The sequence below is a fragment of the Spea bombifrons genome, chromosome 7, assembly GCF_027358695.1.
Source record: "Spea bombifrons isolate aSpeBom1 chromosome 7, aSpeBom1.2.pri, whole genome shotgun sequence".
Lineage (NCBI taxonomy): Eukaryota > Metazoa > Chordata > Amphibia > Anura > Pelobatidae > Spea > Spea bombifrons.
In genome coordinates this window covers 12,024,625-12,045,478 of record NC_071093.1, presented here as the reverse complement: position 1 = coordinate 12,045,478, position 20,854 = coordinate 12,024,625, and the positions used below count along the sequence as shown (strand labels likewise).

At 37.9% G+C, this 20,854-nt stretch overlaps 1 protein-coding gene across 1 annotated transcript in view; it reads left to right on the top strand.

Moving 5' to 3' along the window:
* The first annotated feature begins 1,061 nt into the window (after nucleotides 1-1,061).
* Nucleotides 1,062-20,854, top strand: part of LOC128501692 (dynein axonemal heavy chain 11-like) — a 122,706-nt gene continuing 102,913 nt past the window's right edge. The window contains exons 1-15 of the mRNA XM_053471259.1: nucleotides 1,062-1,304; nucleotides 1,914-2,051; nucleotides 2,598-2,782; nucleotides 2,880-3,069; nucleotides 3,221-3,320; nucleotides 4,067-4,278; nucleotides 4,393-4,626; nucleotides 6,289-6,456; nucleotides 6,991-7,107; nucleotides 13,531-13,668; nucleotides 14,422-14,546; nucleotides 15,526-15,718; nucleotides 17,553-17,657; nucleotides 18,040-18,432; nucleotides 20,457-20,789. Coding sequence (XP_053327234.1) covers nucleotides 1,062-1,304; nucleotides 1,914-2,051; nucleotides 2,598-2,782; nucleotides 2,880-3,069; nucleotides 3,221-3,320; nucleotides 4,067-4,278; nucleotides 4,393-4,626; nucleotides 6,289-6,456; nucleotides 6,991-7,107; nucleotides 13,531-13,668; nucleotides 14,422-14,546; nucleotides 15,526-15,718; nucleotides 17,553-17,657; nucleotides 18,040-18,432; nucleotides 20,457-20,789 — 2,874 coding nt within the window. The remainder of the gene's footprint in view (nucleotides 1,305-1,913; nucleotides 2,052-2,597; nucleotides 2,783-2,879; nucleotides 3,070-3,220; nucleotides 3,321-4,066; nucleotides 4,279-4,392; nucleotides 4,627-6,288; nucleotides 6,457-6,990; nucleotides 7,108-13,530; nucleotides 13,669-14,421; nucleotides 14,547-15,525; nucleotides 15,719-17,552; nucleotides 17,658-18,039; nucleotides 18,433-20,456; nucleotides 20,790-20,854) is intronic.

Sequence of the window (20,854 nt, the reverse complement as noted above, 5' to 3'; positions counted from 1 at the left end):
TATAGCAGATATAGGGGTCGACATGCTGAAGGTATAGCTCATATAGGGGTCGACATGCTGGAGGTATAGCTCATAAGGGGTTCGACATGCTGGAGGTATAGCTCATATAGGGGTCGACATGCTGGAGGTATAGCTCATAAAGAGGTCGACATGCTGGAGGTATGGCTCATATAGGGGTCGACATGCTGGAGGTATAGCTCATATAGGGGTCGAAATGCTGGAGGTATAGCTCATATAGGGGTCGACATGCTCGAAGTATAGCTCATAAAGGGGTCTACATGCTGGAGGTATAGCTCATGGGACTCATGTTCCAAATGTCATTGATTAGACTGAGCCTCTCTTATCAGTGCCAGCAGAACAAGGAAGGTAGTCGGGTACTAAAGCAGACCCCTCCACGCCACATTAATAAACCTCTAGGAGGGACTGTACCTCTGCCTCCGAGCCACTGTGTCAATATCAGTCCGTTTCTAGCATGATCCAGGTGTAAAGAAAAGTTTAGATGCAGTTTCATTTGGCTTTTTGGGGGAAATGATATTAGAAGCCCGGCAATAATCACTGTTAAAATAATCAGAGAATAGAAAATACACGATCCTCTCCCCCAACCCTCAGGGGCATCACATCTGCAACACTTTAAAATGACAATCGCGATATACGCCGCGTGCTAAACCTCAGCTACAGAGTGTCGGTGTTTCGCTCTTTCCGAAGCCCCGATCTGGTGTCAGCGGGTTTCCTGATAAACATGCGACAGCCCCGAGAAACAGGGGCCCGACAAGGCTTATGGGGCATCGTAAATAAACCGTATATTTTGTTTCATCGCTAAGCAAACTAGATGAGTGATACTTACCTCTGCCCTGCTCCTGGAGGTGGTAGGACTCATCTCAGGTGTCCCTGGGAGGTCAGGTTACAGCAGCAGAGTGGCAGCATCCCTACAGGCAGGATGAGTTAATTTAGTGCTCACTGCTGTTCAGTAGCGTTTCTGTAACCTGTGTAGGTGGATCAAGATTAACTTGTAGAGGGGTCGTAGCTCAAACACCTACGTTCCAGACCCAAGTAGCGCTCACATGGAGTCCGGCGCTATTGTCCACAAAGAGGTCCCACGGAAGAGCCTGGCTGCGGATGGACGTGTAGATCACATGAAGGAACAGGCTTTCAGGGCTCTCAAACTCAAACCCGACAAGTGGAACCGCTTTGTGTCCGCAGAGGAGAACCACAAGCTGTTGGTGGCCTTCCTGGAGACTCCAGAGTGCCAGAGGCTATTCTTATTTACTGGTCCTGGAGACACCCTGCGCGCTGGAGATGACCAGGTTAGATCTTTGATGGCATCTACCCCCAGGGCAACCTCCTCCCAAAACTAAAGGACTTGCCCCAAACTCTACTAACCTCAGTCACATGTGCTATCTGAAATCGATGTAGTGGTTACTTTAATAGCTATTAATGAGAGAATGTACTCATGGACAGTAGGTATATATGGAGAATGGAATTGGGTTGGAAAGACCACTTGTAGATGTAGGTTGTTGGGAAAATTGTAGTAACTAGAAATAACTACAAAGTAAATACTACAAAGTAATTGTCTACACATCACTCTGGTGGACAAACCAGTGCTCCATTGACCTTGCCACATAGACATTCATATTTTTTTGGTTTTGGTACTAGTTGAGAATCTGAAGGTTATGCAATATATCTGTACCTAGCATGTTCTACTGAGCTCAGCCGTGTGATCAATAATGGGGCAAATGTGATAATAATAGGTGGTCCAGGTACAGTAAAAACTTTTAAGATGACCCCTGCAACAAGACACAGTCTAATTAGGGGTGATTGCATATGTTCCTATTACTCATACAAAGCAATTCTAACTTTTCCACATTGCACAGTTGTCTATTTCTTGGAAGATAAAACTTCTCTGCTTTTTGAAGAAAACGCCTAAGAAAATTTCGACAACCAATTTTAAACAAGAAGTTATTATGGGCGAGGTGTCCTACATAGTTCTGGAGCAAGTGCCGATTCTTATCAGTGATGTAAGTTCAGAGTATCAAGACCTTTACGCTTTTCCTGTATTTGTTTTTTAATATGTTGTTTATATTTTATTCACATTATGTATACTATACACATTATCTCACACACTTAGTTGAAACTTGAATCATTTCTAGTTTGCTATATAGAAGAAAAAGTGGAGATCAACAAATTTGAATGTTAGTTGGCCATATTTGTTGTATGAATTTAGGCAACTAACCTTTTTTAAGTGTTTTTTTTTGTTCATATGTCCCAGGTAGTGTTTGGTCATCAAATATCTATCCTAGAAGCTGCTTTTCTAAAACAGATTCATTCTTGCTAGATCTATCCTGATGGGAAGGGGGGAGGTTAGAAATGCCACACTCAGGGGTAGGCACCAATATTCCTCACGGTGGACATCTACTGGGGTCTGTGGTGGCCAATTTAATGATGTTCTATGGATCTTCACAAACCATGCCAGGGACACTGGTGTCGTTGTACATACACTTTCCCTACCCCTGGCCATACTTGACCTGGTCAACCCAGGATGTGTCTCATGAAACCAAGAGAAGTTCTACATGGATGGTCATAAATGTTTATATTTCCAGATATTGCTAACAGTTCTTTCAAATCCCAAAAATTATACTGGCTGGCCAAGAGTGGTCTTGCAAGATGTAAAAAGCCACATCGAAAAGTTGAAATGTAAAATTCTGGATTTACAAGGACTCGCATCAGGGAGAACTTTCTTACCATTGCCCACCTTTCTTGAGCGGTCGGAAGAAGACATGGATTTGTATGTATTTGGTTTTGTTATACTTAATTCTGCAATTCCAATTCATTACCTCAAGATACATTGTGCAGAAACCTGATGCCTTGTTTTCATTATTTAGTATGAGTCCTCATGAAAGAATTACTCTCCATTCTATGGAAACGTTGGTGATCCAATGGACGCATCAGATCACTGATGTCCTGAAGCGAGACTCAGCACACAAGATTTTACAGGGAGAGCACCCAGGTCCTGCCACTGAATTAGAATTTTGGTTGATGCAAAAAGAAGATTTACTTGGTGTTCACAGTCAGGTAATGACACCTTTTTCAGGGATGCGCTTAAATAATTTATCACCCACTATTGCATTCTGTGAATCAAAAGTAACTTTTTGGTGTCAGTGTAGTATAATGTCTTAAAATCATTTGTAGGAGTCCAATTATCTTGTGTTATTTTTTCACTCAGTTACAGAATCCAGAAATTCAGAAAGTGGTTGGTATCTTGCAATCAAAAAGAAGCAGCTATTATAGTAGTTTTATGGATCTGATCTCCAGAGCAGAAGAAGGTATCTCTCTACCAGTATATCTATCTTTCTGTCCTTGTGTCTACCTGTCTCACATTTCACTGTACGTACCAGACATCCATCTAGAAAAACACTTTAAAACTTTGTATCCAATCCATGCCTTGATGATACCAGCTGGACATCTGGTGCACATAGCACCCAGGCCTGGAGTGACACATCGGACACATCTGGCAAATGCCCAGTAGGCCAGTGCCTAATGACACCCTTTTGGGACCTTTATTGCCTCTTGTGCCGCAGATCCTGACCTCTAGTGTGTGTGTGTGTGTCCACATGTGCCTGGAGAGTGGCCATGTGTACCCAGCAGGTGGCTTCCCTCTTGTTATTTATTGGCTTCTGGCCTTAAAGTGCCGAGACTGACTGTAATCCTCTGTAAGTTCCTTGTAGCACCCAACAAATCTTGCTATTTATATGCGAGGTCTGAAAAGCATCTTTAAAGTATTTCCATGTATTGTATCAATATGTCCTAGCATACGGCCATAGAATGATTTACAAAATCAGGAAGTACTTTTACATCGAAGCAAGCGTTGCCAGGAGGAGAGTGGATATGATAGAAACTTTTAATTTTAAAAGGAGATAAACAAAGCACACGAGGGTAGAGTATTTCAAAAGGGAAGAAATGGGTGACTCAGGGCTTCATCAGCGTATTGTTGGATAGCAATGGGTGCTTTTCATAGAATTCTGTTTTTAATCCTCAAAAAATATAAATGTCTGTCTTTTGGTTCACAAAGCATTTTCCGAGGCTCTGGATATTGAATTGCATCTTAGGCCTTTGAGATTTTACATTGCCCATTTGGAGGAATCAAACTTTGCAGACATTGAAGGCTTTTTCAGGCCTCTGTTCCATACTTTCTGTCTCATATGGACTCATTCCAGATATTATTGCTATCCTGGTCGAATAATTGTTCTTCTCCAGGAATTCTGCAATCTACTTATTGATCGGGTAAGTAAAAAAAACAAAAAAACAAACAGCAAATTGTAAAACATAAAAATATAGTATATTCAAACACATATGACAAACGAGGGATTACATTTGAAATGACATTTTTTTTGACAGGCTATAAATTTCCTAATTCCTGAAGAGATTTTCAAAATGGAGCTAGAAGAAGGATTGGAAAGGGTACAGCAAACAGTTAAGATGTTTCATTCTTTTAAGAATACATTCACAATATACAAAGACAAAATCTCCTGCCAGGCTGCTTCTAACAAAAGCATAAAAGTGTGGGACTTCCCATCGAACCTGGTATTTTTTCGATTTGATCGTATTCTGGAAAGACTACTGTACATAGAGGTAAGATGATCACACTGGCTAAGTACATATATATATATATATATATATATATATATATATATATACATACATATATATACCGGTATATACCTATAGATTTGGATTCATTTTCTTATACCTATATATATATATATAACATACTGATCATATTTCTTGTTTTAATATAAAAAAAATATATTTTTTTTATTGACGTTTTACCAACCCATCTGATTAGTGGTTATGTATAGTTTTTACCAAACTGTGTGATGCATGCCATGCTTGAGCTGATAGTCGTTATTAATTTGGTTATCAGAAAGCTATCTCTGAACCCCAGGCTGACACTGCGCATCTGTTGCATATTCATACAGAAGCTTTCACACCCGTTGAATATTCATTTATGAAAATGGAGGCATTTCTAACTGTGCTAATGATGCTTTTGCACATCTATAAAGCCTGGAGCATCAGCTGGAGATGATGGAGCGCCAGGACACTTTAGTAATTATTACTATAAGTGTGGCTGATTTTATGGCTGCGTAAGTTGTGAGCCATTCGCTGGCTACTATTGTGTCCAAATGGCAGCTAATTTATGGAAACCTAGGTCAACAGAATTGATTTCATGGATAAAAAAATATGTTTTCCATTAGCTGTTTGTGTAAGAGTGTTAATTTACTCAAGGAAATCAAGTAAAAAACACACGCATGTAGAATGAACCTATGGATGATTTTGTATGAAAAGGGCAAACTCTTAGTGGATCTGATACCTGCAAGCACCAGAAGCATAGAATTTGATGGCAGAACTATTTGTCCCATCTTGCCTGCAGGATAAACATATGCCTATCCCACGCATGTAATTCCCTAACTATATTAGCCTCAACCATTTCTGATGGGAGGCTGTTCCATTGATCTACCACCCTCTCAGTAAAGTAAAAACTCTCTTACATCCAAATATCTGACCCTCTAGTTTTAAACTATGAATTCTAACATTTCTCCTTCTTTGACAGCATTATGTTGCATGCACAAGCCATGTTGCTAGCAAGTAAATTCTCCACTCTTACTTTTGAAGCTACAACTCCCATTATGGTCATCTAGCAAATACCTTATACTCTGGCTGTGCTTCATGGGATCTTTTTGTTCCACAGCATCTGGAACACTGTCAGTTAGTTGTTACGCTAATAATAATATATCTAATATTATTTTAGTGATGTGCTTTGGATATTAGAATTGATTTTCCTTCTGACTATTAACACGTCTAGTATATCTCTTAAATAAAGGAATACACAATTTAAGTTTATCACACAGCTCTTTCAAGATGGCTAGATGACACGGGCATTCTGCTGTTTGTAAGAAACCAGTATGGCACAGGCAGGCTGTTTGTGGGTTAGGATGGTACTGATCGGCTGCTTGGGGCAAAGGTGGCACTCACAAGCTATTTAGGGGCCAGGATGGCACTGTGGCACATTTTGCTTGGTGAAGTTGGGGGACCCTCCCCTACTTTTATATATGTAATGTCAAAATGTATAAAAAATATATAGTGTTTATTGAAAAATATTTGCTGTCAAGCATTGTATTCTTTTTAATCTTGACATATTGTGCACTATATATATATATATATATATATATATATAATTTTGTTTATATAATATTTACAAAGTGGAAAATAAAAAATGACTTTCTTTTCTTTCAGGACTTATTTACAGCGGCCATAAATTTCTTAAAACTTGAAAAAATTGAAATTGGTGGATTTAGAGGAAAGATTCTTAGTGAGGAAATCCACATTATGAGTGAAGAATCAAATGAAATTTGGCGCCTTTTACAGGAAAGCAAATATGATCCTCTTGACTACACAGACATGGTAATATATCCATAGTATAAAAGACTTGTCTATAAAATGTATTACACACGCAAAACAAATATAATTTAAATAAAATTAAAAAGCAAAGGAACGAGGCCAGGTTCTGACTGACGGGTCGTGGGTTGCTTATCTTGCATAGAAAGCCCCCAGGGCCTGTTGTATTACAGTTTTTGAATGTGATCGTCTCTGTTATGGACAGCCCCACCATAGCGGCAAACTAGGCAGATGATGCTGGGCTAGTGGGTTGGCAGCCATGAGTCTTTTCGTAAGAAAGGAAATGCAGACGCATCTGAGGCAGAGTTTGTGCCGGAGCTCCTAGGCAATCCCAGCTAGGTTTTCACCACAGATGGCGGCCATACTGTTCCCGCCAATAGAAGATTGTCTAATGACATTTATAAATGCTTGCAGATTAACAATTCCTACCAACCTACAATACTAGACCGCAGTGACAACACTGAAAGGATGAAAACCCTGTATTTTTTGAATAAAGAGTTTAATATATGTTTATTTCCCTGCTGTGCATTTGTTTTGCAGGGATTTCTGTCAGACTTTACGAAATACAGCCATAAAATAAATGACTTTGACCATCACATCGCCAGGATTTTGAACTTGGCGTTCGAGGAGTCTAACGGCCTTGAATCCGCTTTTAAGGTAATGACAGGTGTGATTACGATACTCAGAACATGAAGTGATTTCGAGTGATTTAGTGACATTGCTGCCGCTATAATAACAACACAATATTCAGTGACCCAGAAAAATGGATATTCTAGCCCACGTTCCCTTAGAAGTAAACAACAGGTTTGATCTTTATTTCTACTTCTTTTTTTTTCTGCTTTTCATACACTAAACATAGCAAAGAGTTTTATAAAAACTCCAGAGAAGATGCAGAGGACATAGTAAGATACAATGTCAACATAATAAAAGTTACTCACTAGGAAATGGGGAAAATGAAAAGGTTGACAGCAGGAGAAATTGCTGCCAGGGACAACTTCCTACTGAGTGAAGAAATGTTCCAGCAGCATCCGTATACGAATACCACCGCAAGGGAACTAGATATATTTTAAAGTCATCATTAAATTGCAGACGGGACAGCAGCTGTCCAGGCGGTATGACCATCGTTCTAGGTGTTTATAATGGAGATCTGTGTTCCGTGGCTCATATGCACAAGGTAACTAACCTTTTACCTGGAGAGGGGCATCACAAACCAAATGGGAAAAATGATTGTCTTTCGAATGCAGCAATCACAAGAGAATTATGTGGCGCACCCACTAATTCTACCGCCATTCACTTTTGGGAATTATGAACATTTAAAGCAACCATGACCATCAGGTAATTGTTATGTACTATAGCCCTATGGTTACGTTGCCTGGTTTATAAAGTCGTGTTGCTATTACATTTATCTTTTTGTACAAAAGTGACAATTTCTTTTTTTCACCCGCCCTCTTCAATAACAGAATTACTATGGGAAGAAAAACACTATACAGCTAGGCAGAAACTTGGCCAGGACAATTCACTAAACTTTCTCCAAGTTCATTCCTGACATTATGAGTTATTAAAACCATAGAAAAACCCGCCTGGGTGTTCGGTAAAATGAACTGCTGTGCATTTCGATATGTTGGAAGTTTCTGTTAGCTCCCTATCAAATGTAGAAATAGCAATGAAACGTAATAATGTCCGGACATTATAAGATTCACCATTGAGGGGAACATTCATTCCCTCGCTGTTACAATGTAAAACACTTGTAATAATATAAGTAACAATATACATTTACTACATAAACTTTGGATTTTTTTTGTTAACTTATAACACACCTGTGTTCTAGTAGCATCAACTGTTTTGTATTTTTTCTAAAATTTAGATCAGGAAATGTACATTTATGTTTTAGAGGTTTGTATGATTACGGAGTAAAGACAGACCCCTTAATTAGTTTTACTTATTTATTGAAACTCAGTGTGATTGCTTACTAAAATGCTCTAGCCCCCTCAAGCGAGGGATACTCCTGGTGGCAATGCCCCTGGGCCCTCTTCAGCTTCCAGAAGTGGATGTGATATCAGTAGTGGCAGGACCTCCAACGGTGCCCCATGGACCAAGAGCCCTAGTTATGAGATCTATACAAATGTGAGTCAGTGAAAAGTGAATTATTATAGTTGCATCTGCCAAGGTCAGCTCAAGGTCAGCCAAGTTGCACCCAAACAACCCTACATTTTAGAGAACCATCCTAGTTAAGAGATCTTTTGTCTTCTGCTGTAGCACATAATGTGTGTAATGATGTTTTAGTGCATATATTTGGTAGTATAAGCTGCACTATTTTCATACGTGAGTAAAAGCTTTCCCATTTATTACATCTCAGTTCATCTACGCCTTTATGCAAGATTTAATCTATAATATTTTTTATAAAATAATATATACAGAGGCGGAAGTGTCCACCCTCTTACTCACTTTTGAGAAATATGAAGATCAACTGGATTAGAAGAAAAACTATGTATTTCCACATAACATTGGGTGGAATTTTCTCATGATGATGATGATCATTGGATCACTTTTTGAAACTTAAAAGGAAAGGAAAAAAGATGTTGTACATAAGTTTGTTGTATATAAAAATAAAAGGTTGGTTATAATATTTAAAGGGGCATCGCTTTAAAGGGGGGGGGGCTTTTTCCTTCCATATTCTCAACATTGCAGTTAATCAGTTTGGAGATATTTTAGACATTGTATTTTATTGTTTAATTGTCTTAAATATACTCAAGTAGCATAAACATGTTCATTTGATGAACACGCACCAATCGGTGCTATTACATTTATTGAGCTTATAAAAGTGGGCCACCATGACAACATTATAACCACATTAAAGCTTCCGACAATCTGCAACATCTTCTTCTTAGAAAAGAACATGAAATTCACAAAAGACTTAAAAATAGCTGGCTGCTCATTGACTGCATTTTATCAGCATATTATGCCGGCACAATAGTTTAATAACAGCCATAATGTGCATTCATTTTTCTCTGGATAAAGAGGCTCTCTCAAAGTGCTTGAAATCTTATCTACTACAAGAGTCAAGCCTCTTGCATTCAGCTTTGATGAAAGCTGCAACGTATCTTGGTGAAGTGTTTAGTTTCATGTTTCATTGAAAGCTACTGACTACATTTTTTTTTCCTGAAAGATACTACTATTTAGCAGATAATGTGTCTGACAGAGCTTCCCGAATTTGAGCACATGGAAATAAATATTTGAAGTGCTATTACAGCGCATTCTAAAACACATTCTAAAATGCCTGAGGACATCAGCTGGTAATTCTGTGTTTCTGTAGCAGATATTGTCAGAAAGGTCCTAGTTAGAGCTCGGTAAGAAACAGTAATTAGGCAGGGAGCTCGCGATCCGCTGTCCTTACTGTCTAGAGCTGTATGCAACAGCATTCCTTGATGCCGTAATAAAATCAGAGCTTCATGTTGAGGCGTGATCAAAGTAACCTGATTATTCAAAGATAAAAAATGTACACATTAGAGATTACCATTCATGGATTTGGGAAGGGGTTCCTATTAGAGACAGACGTACAGCACACACCGTACCTCCCAAGGAGGGACAAGGCCCTATTTGGTACCCATATCCCTCAGTTCCTCATTCATCCTCTGAGGTCCAACTTTGTAGGATGTTAGAACATCTTGTCTACGTCCTTTAATGTCGCAATAGTTTGTAGATATGAAAGACAATATACAAGATTATAACTCATGATGAATGAGTAATAAATATGTCTTCCAGTTGCAGAAATAATTATCAGCAGGTTACATAGGCATTAAAAAAATCTTGATAAAACCCTGCCCTAGCGCTTAAGACAATGGTGTACCTATGTGAAATGTTGAGAAGTCTGAGTGTAACAGAGGATGAATGCTAAAACCCTCCAGACCAGCTGGACTCAATACCCGTTATCTGCATCTCGATAATCTGTAGATGTGAAAAATATCAATAGAAGGAAACATTTCTAAAGATGAACAACTTACCAGCCTTTGTGGACCAACCATCTTTGGCTCTCTGAACACCAGTGCCAGTACTTCCAGACAGTGGCGACTCTAGAAACAATATATAGGGGGGGCACACAAGATACCACAGTCAAACTGGGGGGGCATTAATAATTTCCACCATTAAATCATACCCCTGAAGAAACACACACATATATATATATATATATATATATATATATATATATATATATATAAATGTATATTGCCAAAAGTAATGTGCTATGGAATGATACTTTTGTTACTGGACAATACAATACTTGATCATTCAACATGGGAAGCCTGAAGCCACAATTTAGTACGACTAATCATTGAAATCCTTTAAACAACACAATACCTTAACTTTTGCACTAAATGATTTCAGGGCCTAATATTAGATCCTGCTGCTGATATATATATATATATATTAGCCCCTGCTGCCCAAATATATTAATATTAGCCCCAGTTGCCGATATATATATATTAATATTAGTCCCTGCTGCCGATATATATATAAATATTAGACCCTGCTGCCGATAGCAGGTATAGATCAACACATTAACACACAAACCCAGCTTTGCATGTATAGATCAATTGAAATTCACTTGTGATCTCAGCACTGAAGGTATATATCAAATAAACAGAATCAGACATACAAATCCTGTATTTGCAGGTATACAATAATAATATATGAAACGTAGCATCGCAGGTATAGATCAAATAAATACATGGAAACAGCATTGCAGGTATTAATCAACTGAACAAGACATACAAACCCTGTATTTGCAGGTATACATAAATAATGTATGGAAACATAGCATAGCAGATATGGATCTACAGAAGAACACACAAACCCAGCTTTGCAGGTACAGATCAATTGGAATTCACATAAAAACACGGCATTAATGGTATATTTAAAACCCCCTAAATTACAGGGATAGATCACAGGTTGCACACCCAGATAACACACATACGATTTGCCATCTTTGTCCCATATACACCCTGCCTGTGCCATCTTGGTCCCCATGGCTCAAACATCCTGCTAGTGCCATCTTTGCCCTTCCACAATTATACATCTATGATACACACAATCACATTAACTCATGTTCTCCCTCATTCAGACAAATCATCCACATATTAACACATGCTCTTCCTCATTCAGACAATTCATCCACATATTAACTCATGCTCTCCCTCATTCAGACAATTCATCCACATATTAACTCATGCTCTCCCTCATTCAGACAATTCATCCACATATTAACTCATGCTCTCCCTCATTCAGACAATTCATCCATTTTAAGAAACTACGCCCCTTGGAGCTTCAAATGAGGGGCTACATGTATTTCTAGGACAAAAGTTGAGTGCACAAATAATGATGGAATATGTCGCTTTGGCTAGAAAATATGTTTTTTCTAACCATAGCGACATGTTCATTTGTGTCTTGCGCACTCCAGGTTTGTACTAGAAACACACGCAGACCCTCATTTGATGCGCCAAGGGATGTCGTTTTTGCAAATGTGTACTTTTTGTGCCATAATTTAACTTCCCACGTGAGCAGTAATGCCACGTCAACGTTTCAACCCTAATTACTGACCATTCACACGCCTTTCATATCTCCATTCACTCACAGAAGTACACACCATTCTTTCCCCTTACAATCCCAAAGAAATGATGGTAAAGGGAGAAAAAAAAATCACTTTTACAGCAAAAATAAGTTTTGCAGTAAAAATGCAAGGCGCTCCAGGGATGATATGGTTACTCACGTACCGCACAGGCTAAATGGCTGATTTTAATAATATTTGCAGTTCATCAGGATTTCAGAAATTGCCTCCCTCTACTGTTGGCTAAATTTAACCCCATGATCAAAGTGATCATAGGATTAAAAATTAGTATCGGCCATTTTTAAAAAGGGAATGTGACTTTTATAGCTATATGATCGCTGTGGTAACATTGGCTACCACAGTGATCATTTAGCTAGAATACTTAAACTTTTTTTTTTAAAGTTAAACTACTTTGTTTAATTTAATTTGGGGGTCTCTAGGCAATTTTGATCATTTTTATCTGCCTTTAGAGACCCCCAAATCATTTTTTTTACATTTTTATTTTTTTAACGTAATATTTTTTATTATTTTTTTTACAAGCTATATACCGTTGGAAAGGCAAGGCGATTACCTTTCCAATGGTATATGTTGGGGGTATGTAGCTGCTTAGATGCCTGAGATACAGGCATCTAAGCAGCATGCCCCCATACCTCTTTAACTGACAATTGTCAGTTGTTAATAAAGTTGCGCGGTGACGTCATCGCGTCATTGCGCGAGACGTCACCGGCAAGATCGGGTGGCTCCGGGGATGCCCTTCACCGGGGTAGGTGGTGATGGAGGTCCACAGACCTCCATCAAGGTAAGGTAGTGCTAGTGACGGCATGGTGCCGTCGTTAGCACCTGACTGGGACTGCTAGCGACGGCACCATGCCGTCGTTAGCAGTCAAGGGGTTACAAATTCGGCGGGGGGGCAACAGGGGGGGCAAGGAATAACCTAGGGGGGGCAATTGCCCCCCCTTGCCCCCCTGTAGCGACGCCACTGCTTCCAGATCCACTTGAGAGCAACCTGTCAGTTAATGTATTTTGCTAATATTTACAGTTGTCTTGGAAGTTATTCACTTAGTGACCTTGTTAATGTTCTTGCTGTCATGCTTCGGTAATAAAACCCATTGTATGCTGCTACCTCCCAAAACATGGAGAGCTGGAGGTCTTCTTATACTGCTGTCCCCTACAGAATGTCCTATAGAGAAACAATGATTGTGAATCTGCAGTCTTACTAAGACACAAAGCAAGTCTAATGCTCTGTGATCATTTGTATAAGGGATTGGTTTGGCACAGCAGGCGGATCCAGGTCTCAAGCCCTTTATGATGCAGACAGTACATTTTCTTTTAAATTGCAGTAATCACTTCCAATTAAGTTCTATTAATTAAGAGGGAGAAAAATATACATCACTCTCATTTAAATGTATTTGCGCATATCGCTTGTGGATTTCATATGAAACCTTTGTTTAATCATCTATTTCCATTGTATATTCCAGATCCTGCAAATCTTCGGTGGACTTCTAAAGCGACCTGTGATTCATTCTCTGTTTTGCCCAAATTATGTTAAGCTTCTTTCAATGTTTGAGATGGAAATTAACTGTTGCAAGGAGATATTTCATAACCAAAAGGAAAAAGTATACAAAAATTATTTTAACTTATTTTTTCAAATCAACTTATCATGAAAACAAAAGCTAGTTAAACTCAAACGTGAACATTTGCCTAGGAATAAAAGTCTCTCGGTATAGGATTGGGAAGGCACAGGTTGGAAGACTTCCATGGAAGGCCAGTATGGAGTGGGATACAGCTGCTTATTCAGTTGAAGTTAATTATTTGGCTCTATAGTCCATTGTTCCTTTGCTGGCTTTATATGTTTCTTCAAAAGAAAAATGGATATAGACATTATTTGCCTAAGATAAAAAAGAGTCTTTTAGTTGAAGTTGCTTTTATTGGGTCAATATAGGGGGAAAAGAGATGTAACATATCATAAGGCTTAAGGACCTCAGAAGGCTCTTCTTCTTCATTCTCTCCACCTAATGTATCAATTTGTCTTAGTCTGTCAATTCTTGTCTTGTCATACCCCTTGAATTTATGTATTGTATTAAGCGCTGCATAAACTGTTGGCGCTTTATCAATAAAAGATAATAATAAAAATAATTCCATTCTGGATTTTAGTGCTGGATTTAGTGAGGCTTTTATTGGAAATGTGACAGTTCCTCTTTATCAGTTACTGCTTAGCATTGGTTTCAGGTTTCAGTAATAAAAAAGATGGACAGCAAGCCAAAATAATTTGAATAATTCATTTTTATCACCCCTATTTTTCTCTTATAAACAAACACTTTTTTAAAAAAAAAAAAAATAGTGTGTCATAATCTTTTGCATATTTTCAGTGGAATGATGGACACAGTATACTTCACAAAAATATGCCAGTAACCGCTGGAAACTTAAAATGGTCTCAGGAGTTAAGGGAAAGATTATCAAACCACAGATCATCATTCAAACAGATGAATAACAGGTAAGATGTATATATATTTGTGTGTATATCAGCAGATACATCTAAGTAGAAAGAACGTGTGTGGAACATCATGTCATTGTTAGAGTCAGTAAAGATTAGCAAATCACATTATTATTATTTTACTCCTTCTAGGTACGTTTGCCCAAAGTCAGGGATACTGTATGCATATGATAAAGTGTATGATTTAGTAACTATAGCAAACAGGTGCTAGTGATCATCAACTTAATATGTAGGTCAAAACACAATCATTAACTGAAACAGAAACATCTGTGTAGAAGGAATAAAACTTGGTGAGGAACAGCCACACTTACTAACAAGGTGAGGTTGCTGAAGACAGTTCAATGTCAAAAGTCATTCACCATGGCAAGACTGAGCACAGCAACAAGACACAAGGTAGCTATACTGCATCAGCAAGGCCTCTCCTAGACAGCGATTTCAAGGCAGATGTTCTGTTGAAGCTCTTTTGAAGAAGAACAAAAGAAATGGGCAATGTTAAGGACCGTAGACACAGTGGTGGGCCAAGGAAACTTGCAGCAGAAGAAAGACACATCATGCTTACTTCGCTTCGCAATTGGAAGATATCCCACAGCGCCATCAATTCAACAGTGGGACCCTGGTATACTCATCTACTGTCCGGGGAAGTCTGGTCAAAACAGGTCATGGGGCCAAAAAGCTAGACCTCTGAGGTGGAAACAAGATGAAGCAACTCAACTTTTCACAAACACATAGGAGCTGGGGTGCAGAAAAAAAAGACTGATTAGTCCAAATATATTTGGCTGTAGCATGTCCATTTTTGAAAGTATTTTCATTGTACAGCATTTTTTCATACTTGCCTAAAATATTTGCAAAGTACTGGATATCTGCTATATTTTATACAATATCTGATATTTCTTAATGTTCGGTAAATACCAAAAATGGATTTGAGTGATGTGGGATCTTGGTCCCTAATAATGTGAACTTCACTGCGGATTTCTTGCAGAGCACTACAAAGTGATGAAGCAAACCTGATCTTTGAGAAATATGATAAGTTCATGGAACTTTTAGATGAACATGATAAGGAAACGTACAGAATCTGGACACAGGATCTCCTAGCGATGTGCGAGTCCTATTTAAACCAACCAATCCTCAAGTGTGATGATGATGGACTTATTAAAACAAACTTTAATCCACAGGTAACTCACCATTAATGACCTTCACAGATGCCACCTAGAAGTAAAAGTATGGACATGACAAGTCTAGAATTTGTTGTTTAGAATCCAGGTAGAATCGCTCTATATACTGTAGGAAATTCACATTAATGGCTGTAGGTTGCTTAGCAGTGTGTTCCTTCCATCAGGTCTTGTCCTTTTGTAGGCAGTATATGCCAACATATGCCAGTATGTTGTGTATTGACTGGCCGGCCATATACTTAGTACCGCTCTTTTTTATGCATAGTCCCTACCCATTGGCCAGAGTCAGTATTTAGTGGGGGTTTCTAATATATCAGATTCTTCCTAAAACAATTCTCTTCTGTGGTCTCAAGCATTCATTGCTAATCCTAAACCCTTTGTAATGACCCGGTCGAGATCCTATTGGTTTATTCTCTAGAAGAAGTTGCATGGAAAAGGAATATATCGTTAAGAAAAAGTCGATGACGCTAGCAGTCCATTGAGCAAAATGAAGACTGTCCTCAACCGTAACCACCACAAATAGCAGCAACACAACAAAATTCTTCAAAATCCAGGCATTGCACATTTGTTTTGTATCTTTTGTATCCGCACATTTTTTTTTACTACAATACATTTAAAGGACTATTATACTCGCTCTAATTATACAGTTAAAGCATTTGACTACATGGCGCAGTGTACTGTACATTTTTATTTATAAAAGATGTACTTAGCGCTTTACAGTTCACAATATAAAGAGGCAGGTACAATAAGCGCAGTTGTATAAGAAGTATATTGATGATATATAATGATCGGGGTATGATATGGATGTATACATTAGGGAATGAGGACCCACCCTACCAGTATAAGTACTGGTGTGACTGAGGGGAGCGCTTTTGATGGGGTCTTGAGAAATACCTACATATCCAAATGAAATATGACATCTTTGAATTAATGATGTGTATTATATTGTGCTTTAATGGTAATAGCAGCAAAAAACACAAAAACTTAGCAGGCCTGGACTGGCCATCTGCCATACCGGTGCGGCAGATCCAGAGAGTGTAACACAGTGTAACTGTGTACATCCAGCAGGCAGCCATACGTGCGTCACTTATTGGCCACTGGCCTTAAAGTGCCAGAGGTCATTTTAATTTTCAGTCCTGCCCTGCAAGTTACAATCAAAGTGTAAAACATTATCAGTATATCCTTTAAGGGAACTATAACATTTGAAATGAAACAATAATTGAATCCAACACTGCAAGCATTTTTTAAGTTATTATGATATTCTTCAGCTATAATATACCCTCTGTCTATGCCAAAGACATACTTTGATCTGCCAGCGCCTATTGGGATTCTACGGTCAGCCTAAGGAGTCTGCTTCCTGGACGCATTACTTTAGCAGCCTGCACATGGGCATTTAGCGCTACGGCTTGTATAATCAGGACATTGGGGATTATTTATAAAGATGAAATTAATATCATGAATACGTGTGAGAGCGTTATCAAATCTGGAATATAACAATTTCCCTATAACACTATTATAATACTATTGTGTGCTAAACACTACAACAAAGCAAGAAATCAATGTACCCGCAACAAATATTAATTAAAAGCCCCTGACTGAAGCATAAATATTGGGGGTTCCGTATATTGCTTAGTCTGCTACTACGTCAAAGTACCTCACTTTTGGTGAGCCCCATCCAAACTATGGAGCTGATTTATTTGATGGATAAATAAAGAAAAGACATGGATCTCTTTTGTTAATAGACGGCAAAATATTACTAATAAAATACTAATAGAATACTTTGCATAAATACTAAATTCAACGATACATTTCTATCCTTTTTATATTATATGCTTAGTTGACAGCTGTTCTTCGTGAAGTGAAATATCTTGAGTTTATGAACATGTCTAACATTCCGGATGTGGCAAAAGCATTATACGTTCAAAGAAAGACTCTGAATAAGGTACAGTATCTTAATTGGTAGCCATGAAATAATAAATATATTATTTTTTATATAAATTATTATATCATGTTGAATATTTTATCAGATCAAATCAGACCAAAAAAAGGCAAATAATCCATTCATATATTACCAAAACATAACATATAATAATAAAAACAAACAAACCATATATATATATATATATATATATATATGTATACGTACATACAGTTCATATATATACTGTTTGCATATTTGAAGAATAAAAGTACTCATGTGTAAAAGTACATTGTTTCCTTAGTGGAGCTGTGGGGACAGTGAGCTGTCCCTTTAATTTACTGAATCTACCTTGCATTTTTAAAATGTATTTTAAGTATTTACTGACAACCATTTTCCATAATAGTATACAACAAACCTGGATCTCATAACGAAATGGTTCAACAGTTTGCAAAAGTCAATCTTGCAAGAGGAAAGAGACCTTATACTTGACCAGCTCAAGGCTATTGATGAAAAGCTGGAACCATCATTAGCTCTGCTGACATGGCAGGTAGAGGATCTGGAACGTTATATAGAAGAGGCTAAAGAGCTTGTGTACAACGCACATAGCAGAGTTTCAAAAGCGAAACAAAATGTGGAGATGATGCAAAGTCTGATGGACAGATTGAATGGAAATTCATTTGTTATGAGAAAGAATGGAAAAATCCCTTTACTTCTAGTACGCGGAGAGAAAGGGAGCACACATAAACTCCACATCACGGCAAAGGATGTTGGACAAAAGATACAAGAACTTCTTCAGGTATTGCAACAATTTCTGATTATTATTATTAGCACTGGCTTGTATACAACCAACAGATTTTACAGCGCTGTACAGAGAGGGTATACATAAAACCTAAAAAATTGAAAAGATGCGGAGAGCGAACGTACAGATAGATCTATCTATCTATCTATATCTATCTATCTATCTATCTATCTATCTATCTATCTCTATCTATCTATCTATCTATCTATCTATCTATCTATCTCTATCTATCTATCTATCTATCTATCTATCTATCTATCTATCTATCTATCTATCTATCTATCTATCTGTCTATCTACTGTATGTTAAAGCTTAATTTCCTCCTTTATTTCTCAAACATAAAATAACCAAACTAAACAAAAATAAAAAAAAAGAGCTCCAAATTTTTGTTTTAATTTTTTTATTTTTTTACTCCTACTTAATCTCTCTCATTCGCACTCTCTCTGTATGTCTCTCTGCCTTCTCTGTTGATCACTTTAGTGTCCCTGTCTTTCTTGCAGCAGCTCTGCTTCTTCTCTTGACGCTTCTTGTTTGTTCTGCCTTTGTTCACTTATCCTAGTGTCTTCTTTCTTTGTCCGGTTCTCTGTGAACCTGGTCTCCCAGTTAACTTCCCCAAAAGGGCAGAGCCTCCAGGCTCACCCTCTCCCTCAATTGGAGAAACGGGAGAGAAGGTGTGCCAGGAGAAGAAAGGAGACACAGGGAGAAGCGGACAAAGACAGAAGAAAGAAGACAGAAGAGGCACAAGAGAGAGAGTATGTGAGTGTGTGAGAAAGCATGGATGAGAGAGTGTGACAGAGCATTAGAGAGTGAATGAGGAGTGTTGGGAATCCCTTCTGAATTTTGTCTGAACCGAAAGGGGGGGAAGCAAAATTCATTGTCTGAAAATGAATGGACCAAAAAACTAACATCGCATTTTAAGGACAAGCTTTCAAAAGTATCAACCTTCTTTTATCTATTGCTTTTGACTTGATAAAGGGAGGTTGATACTCTTGAAAGCTTGTCCTTAAAATGCAATGTTAGTCCAATAAGAAGGTGTTATTTTATATTGCATTACTCATTTTTCTATGAGTCATCTATCTATCTATCTATCTATCTATCTATCTATCTATCTATCTATCTCTCTCTCTCTCTCTCTCTCTCTCTCTATCTATCTATCTATCTATCTATCTATCTAGCTATCTATCTATCTATCTAGCTATCTATCTATCTATCTATCTATCTATCTATCTATCTCTCTCTCTCTCTCTCTCTCTCTATCTATCTATCTATCTATCTATCTGTGCTGCTCTCCTTCTTCTGCTGCTATTTAGAGACATCAAGGCAAGTTAAGAGACAGCATTAGCTACACTCAGGGGCATTATGAGCAGACAATGATTTAGGCGGAAGATATTGCTGCATTGCGGCGTTATTTATGTTCACCATAATGGGTCAGCAAAAAAATATTTCTTTTCTTTCCAAAAAATATTTTCTTTCAATTATTATAGAAGTCTGTAAAATACTAGAAGACTACAGTAGTTTCATAACTCCATCATTAGCAAATACTTGCCTGTTTTACACTGCAGCCGTTTATAAAATCCCATTTAAAATATCAGTTTGTTTGTGCTGCGAAAACTCTGCAGTAGTCTAGTGGTCCATAGAGTTGAACGGCCAGCCAGGTGTCTTTTGTTCTACAAGCGTATCCATCACTTGAGGCATTTTTCAAGCTAAATTGCATGTTCCACTTCAATAAATGGCTTGTGTAAAAAAAAAGTCTGATTAGTGTCTTAAACCTGCATTAAGTAGATTTCCCATGAAATCAAGATGATTAAATTGGTTCTGCTATGTGCATTTTGCTTTTGATTTTCTTGTGAAAATGTAACACGCTACTGGATCACCTTTGAACATATTTTTTATCTAATAATAAAGAACATTAATATTTTTATTATAACGTCAGACCCGGAGGTTGATATGGATGGTATATTCTACAGGTTGTAGAGTGATCTTGTTAGCCCATGAACTCAATAATCATATTACTTTTGCAGCACAATCAGCAGGTGTTTGAGGCAGAACCTCTGTCGGATAAATGGAGAGCATACACGGAGTACATAGACCGCATGATTTTAGAAGGACTGTGCAAAGCTGTGAAGTGTTCACTTCAGTACTTGATTGAGAACACAGAGTCATCACTTAAAACTGCCCCTTTGTTTGAAGTAGAGCTTGTCCTTAATGGAAGCGAAATGACTTTTATGCCTTCCTTGAACCCAAAAATAAGTGGCAATTTTTCCAACATTATAGTGAATTTACTTAAAGACGTATATCAAATTGCATCCTGTATACCACGGGTCGCTGAACATCTTGGAAAACCAACATACCAGGTTTGTCACTCAAATCTTTTTTGTGTCTTAAACTAACACAAGACAAAGCTAAGTCTATACATTCA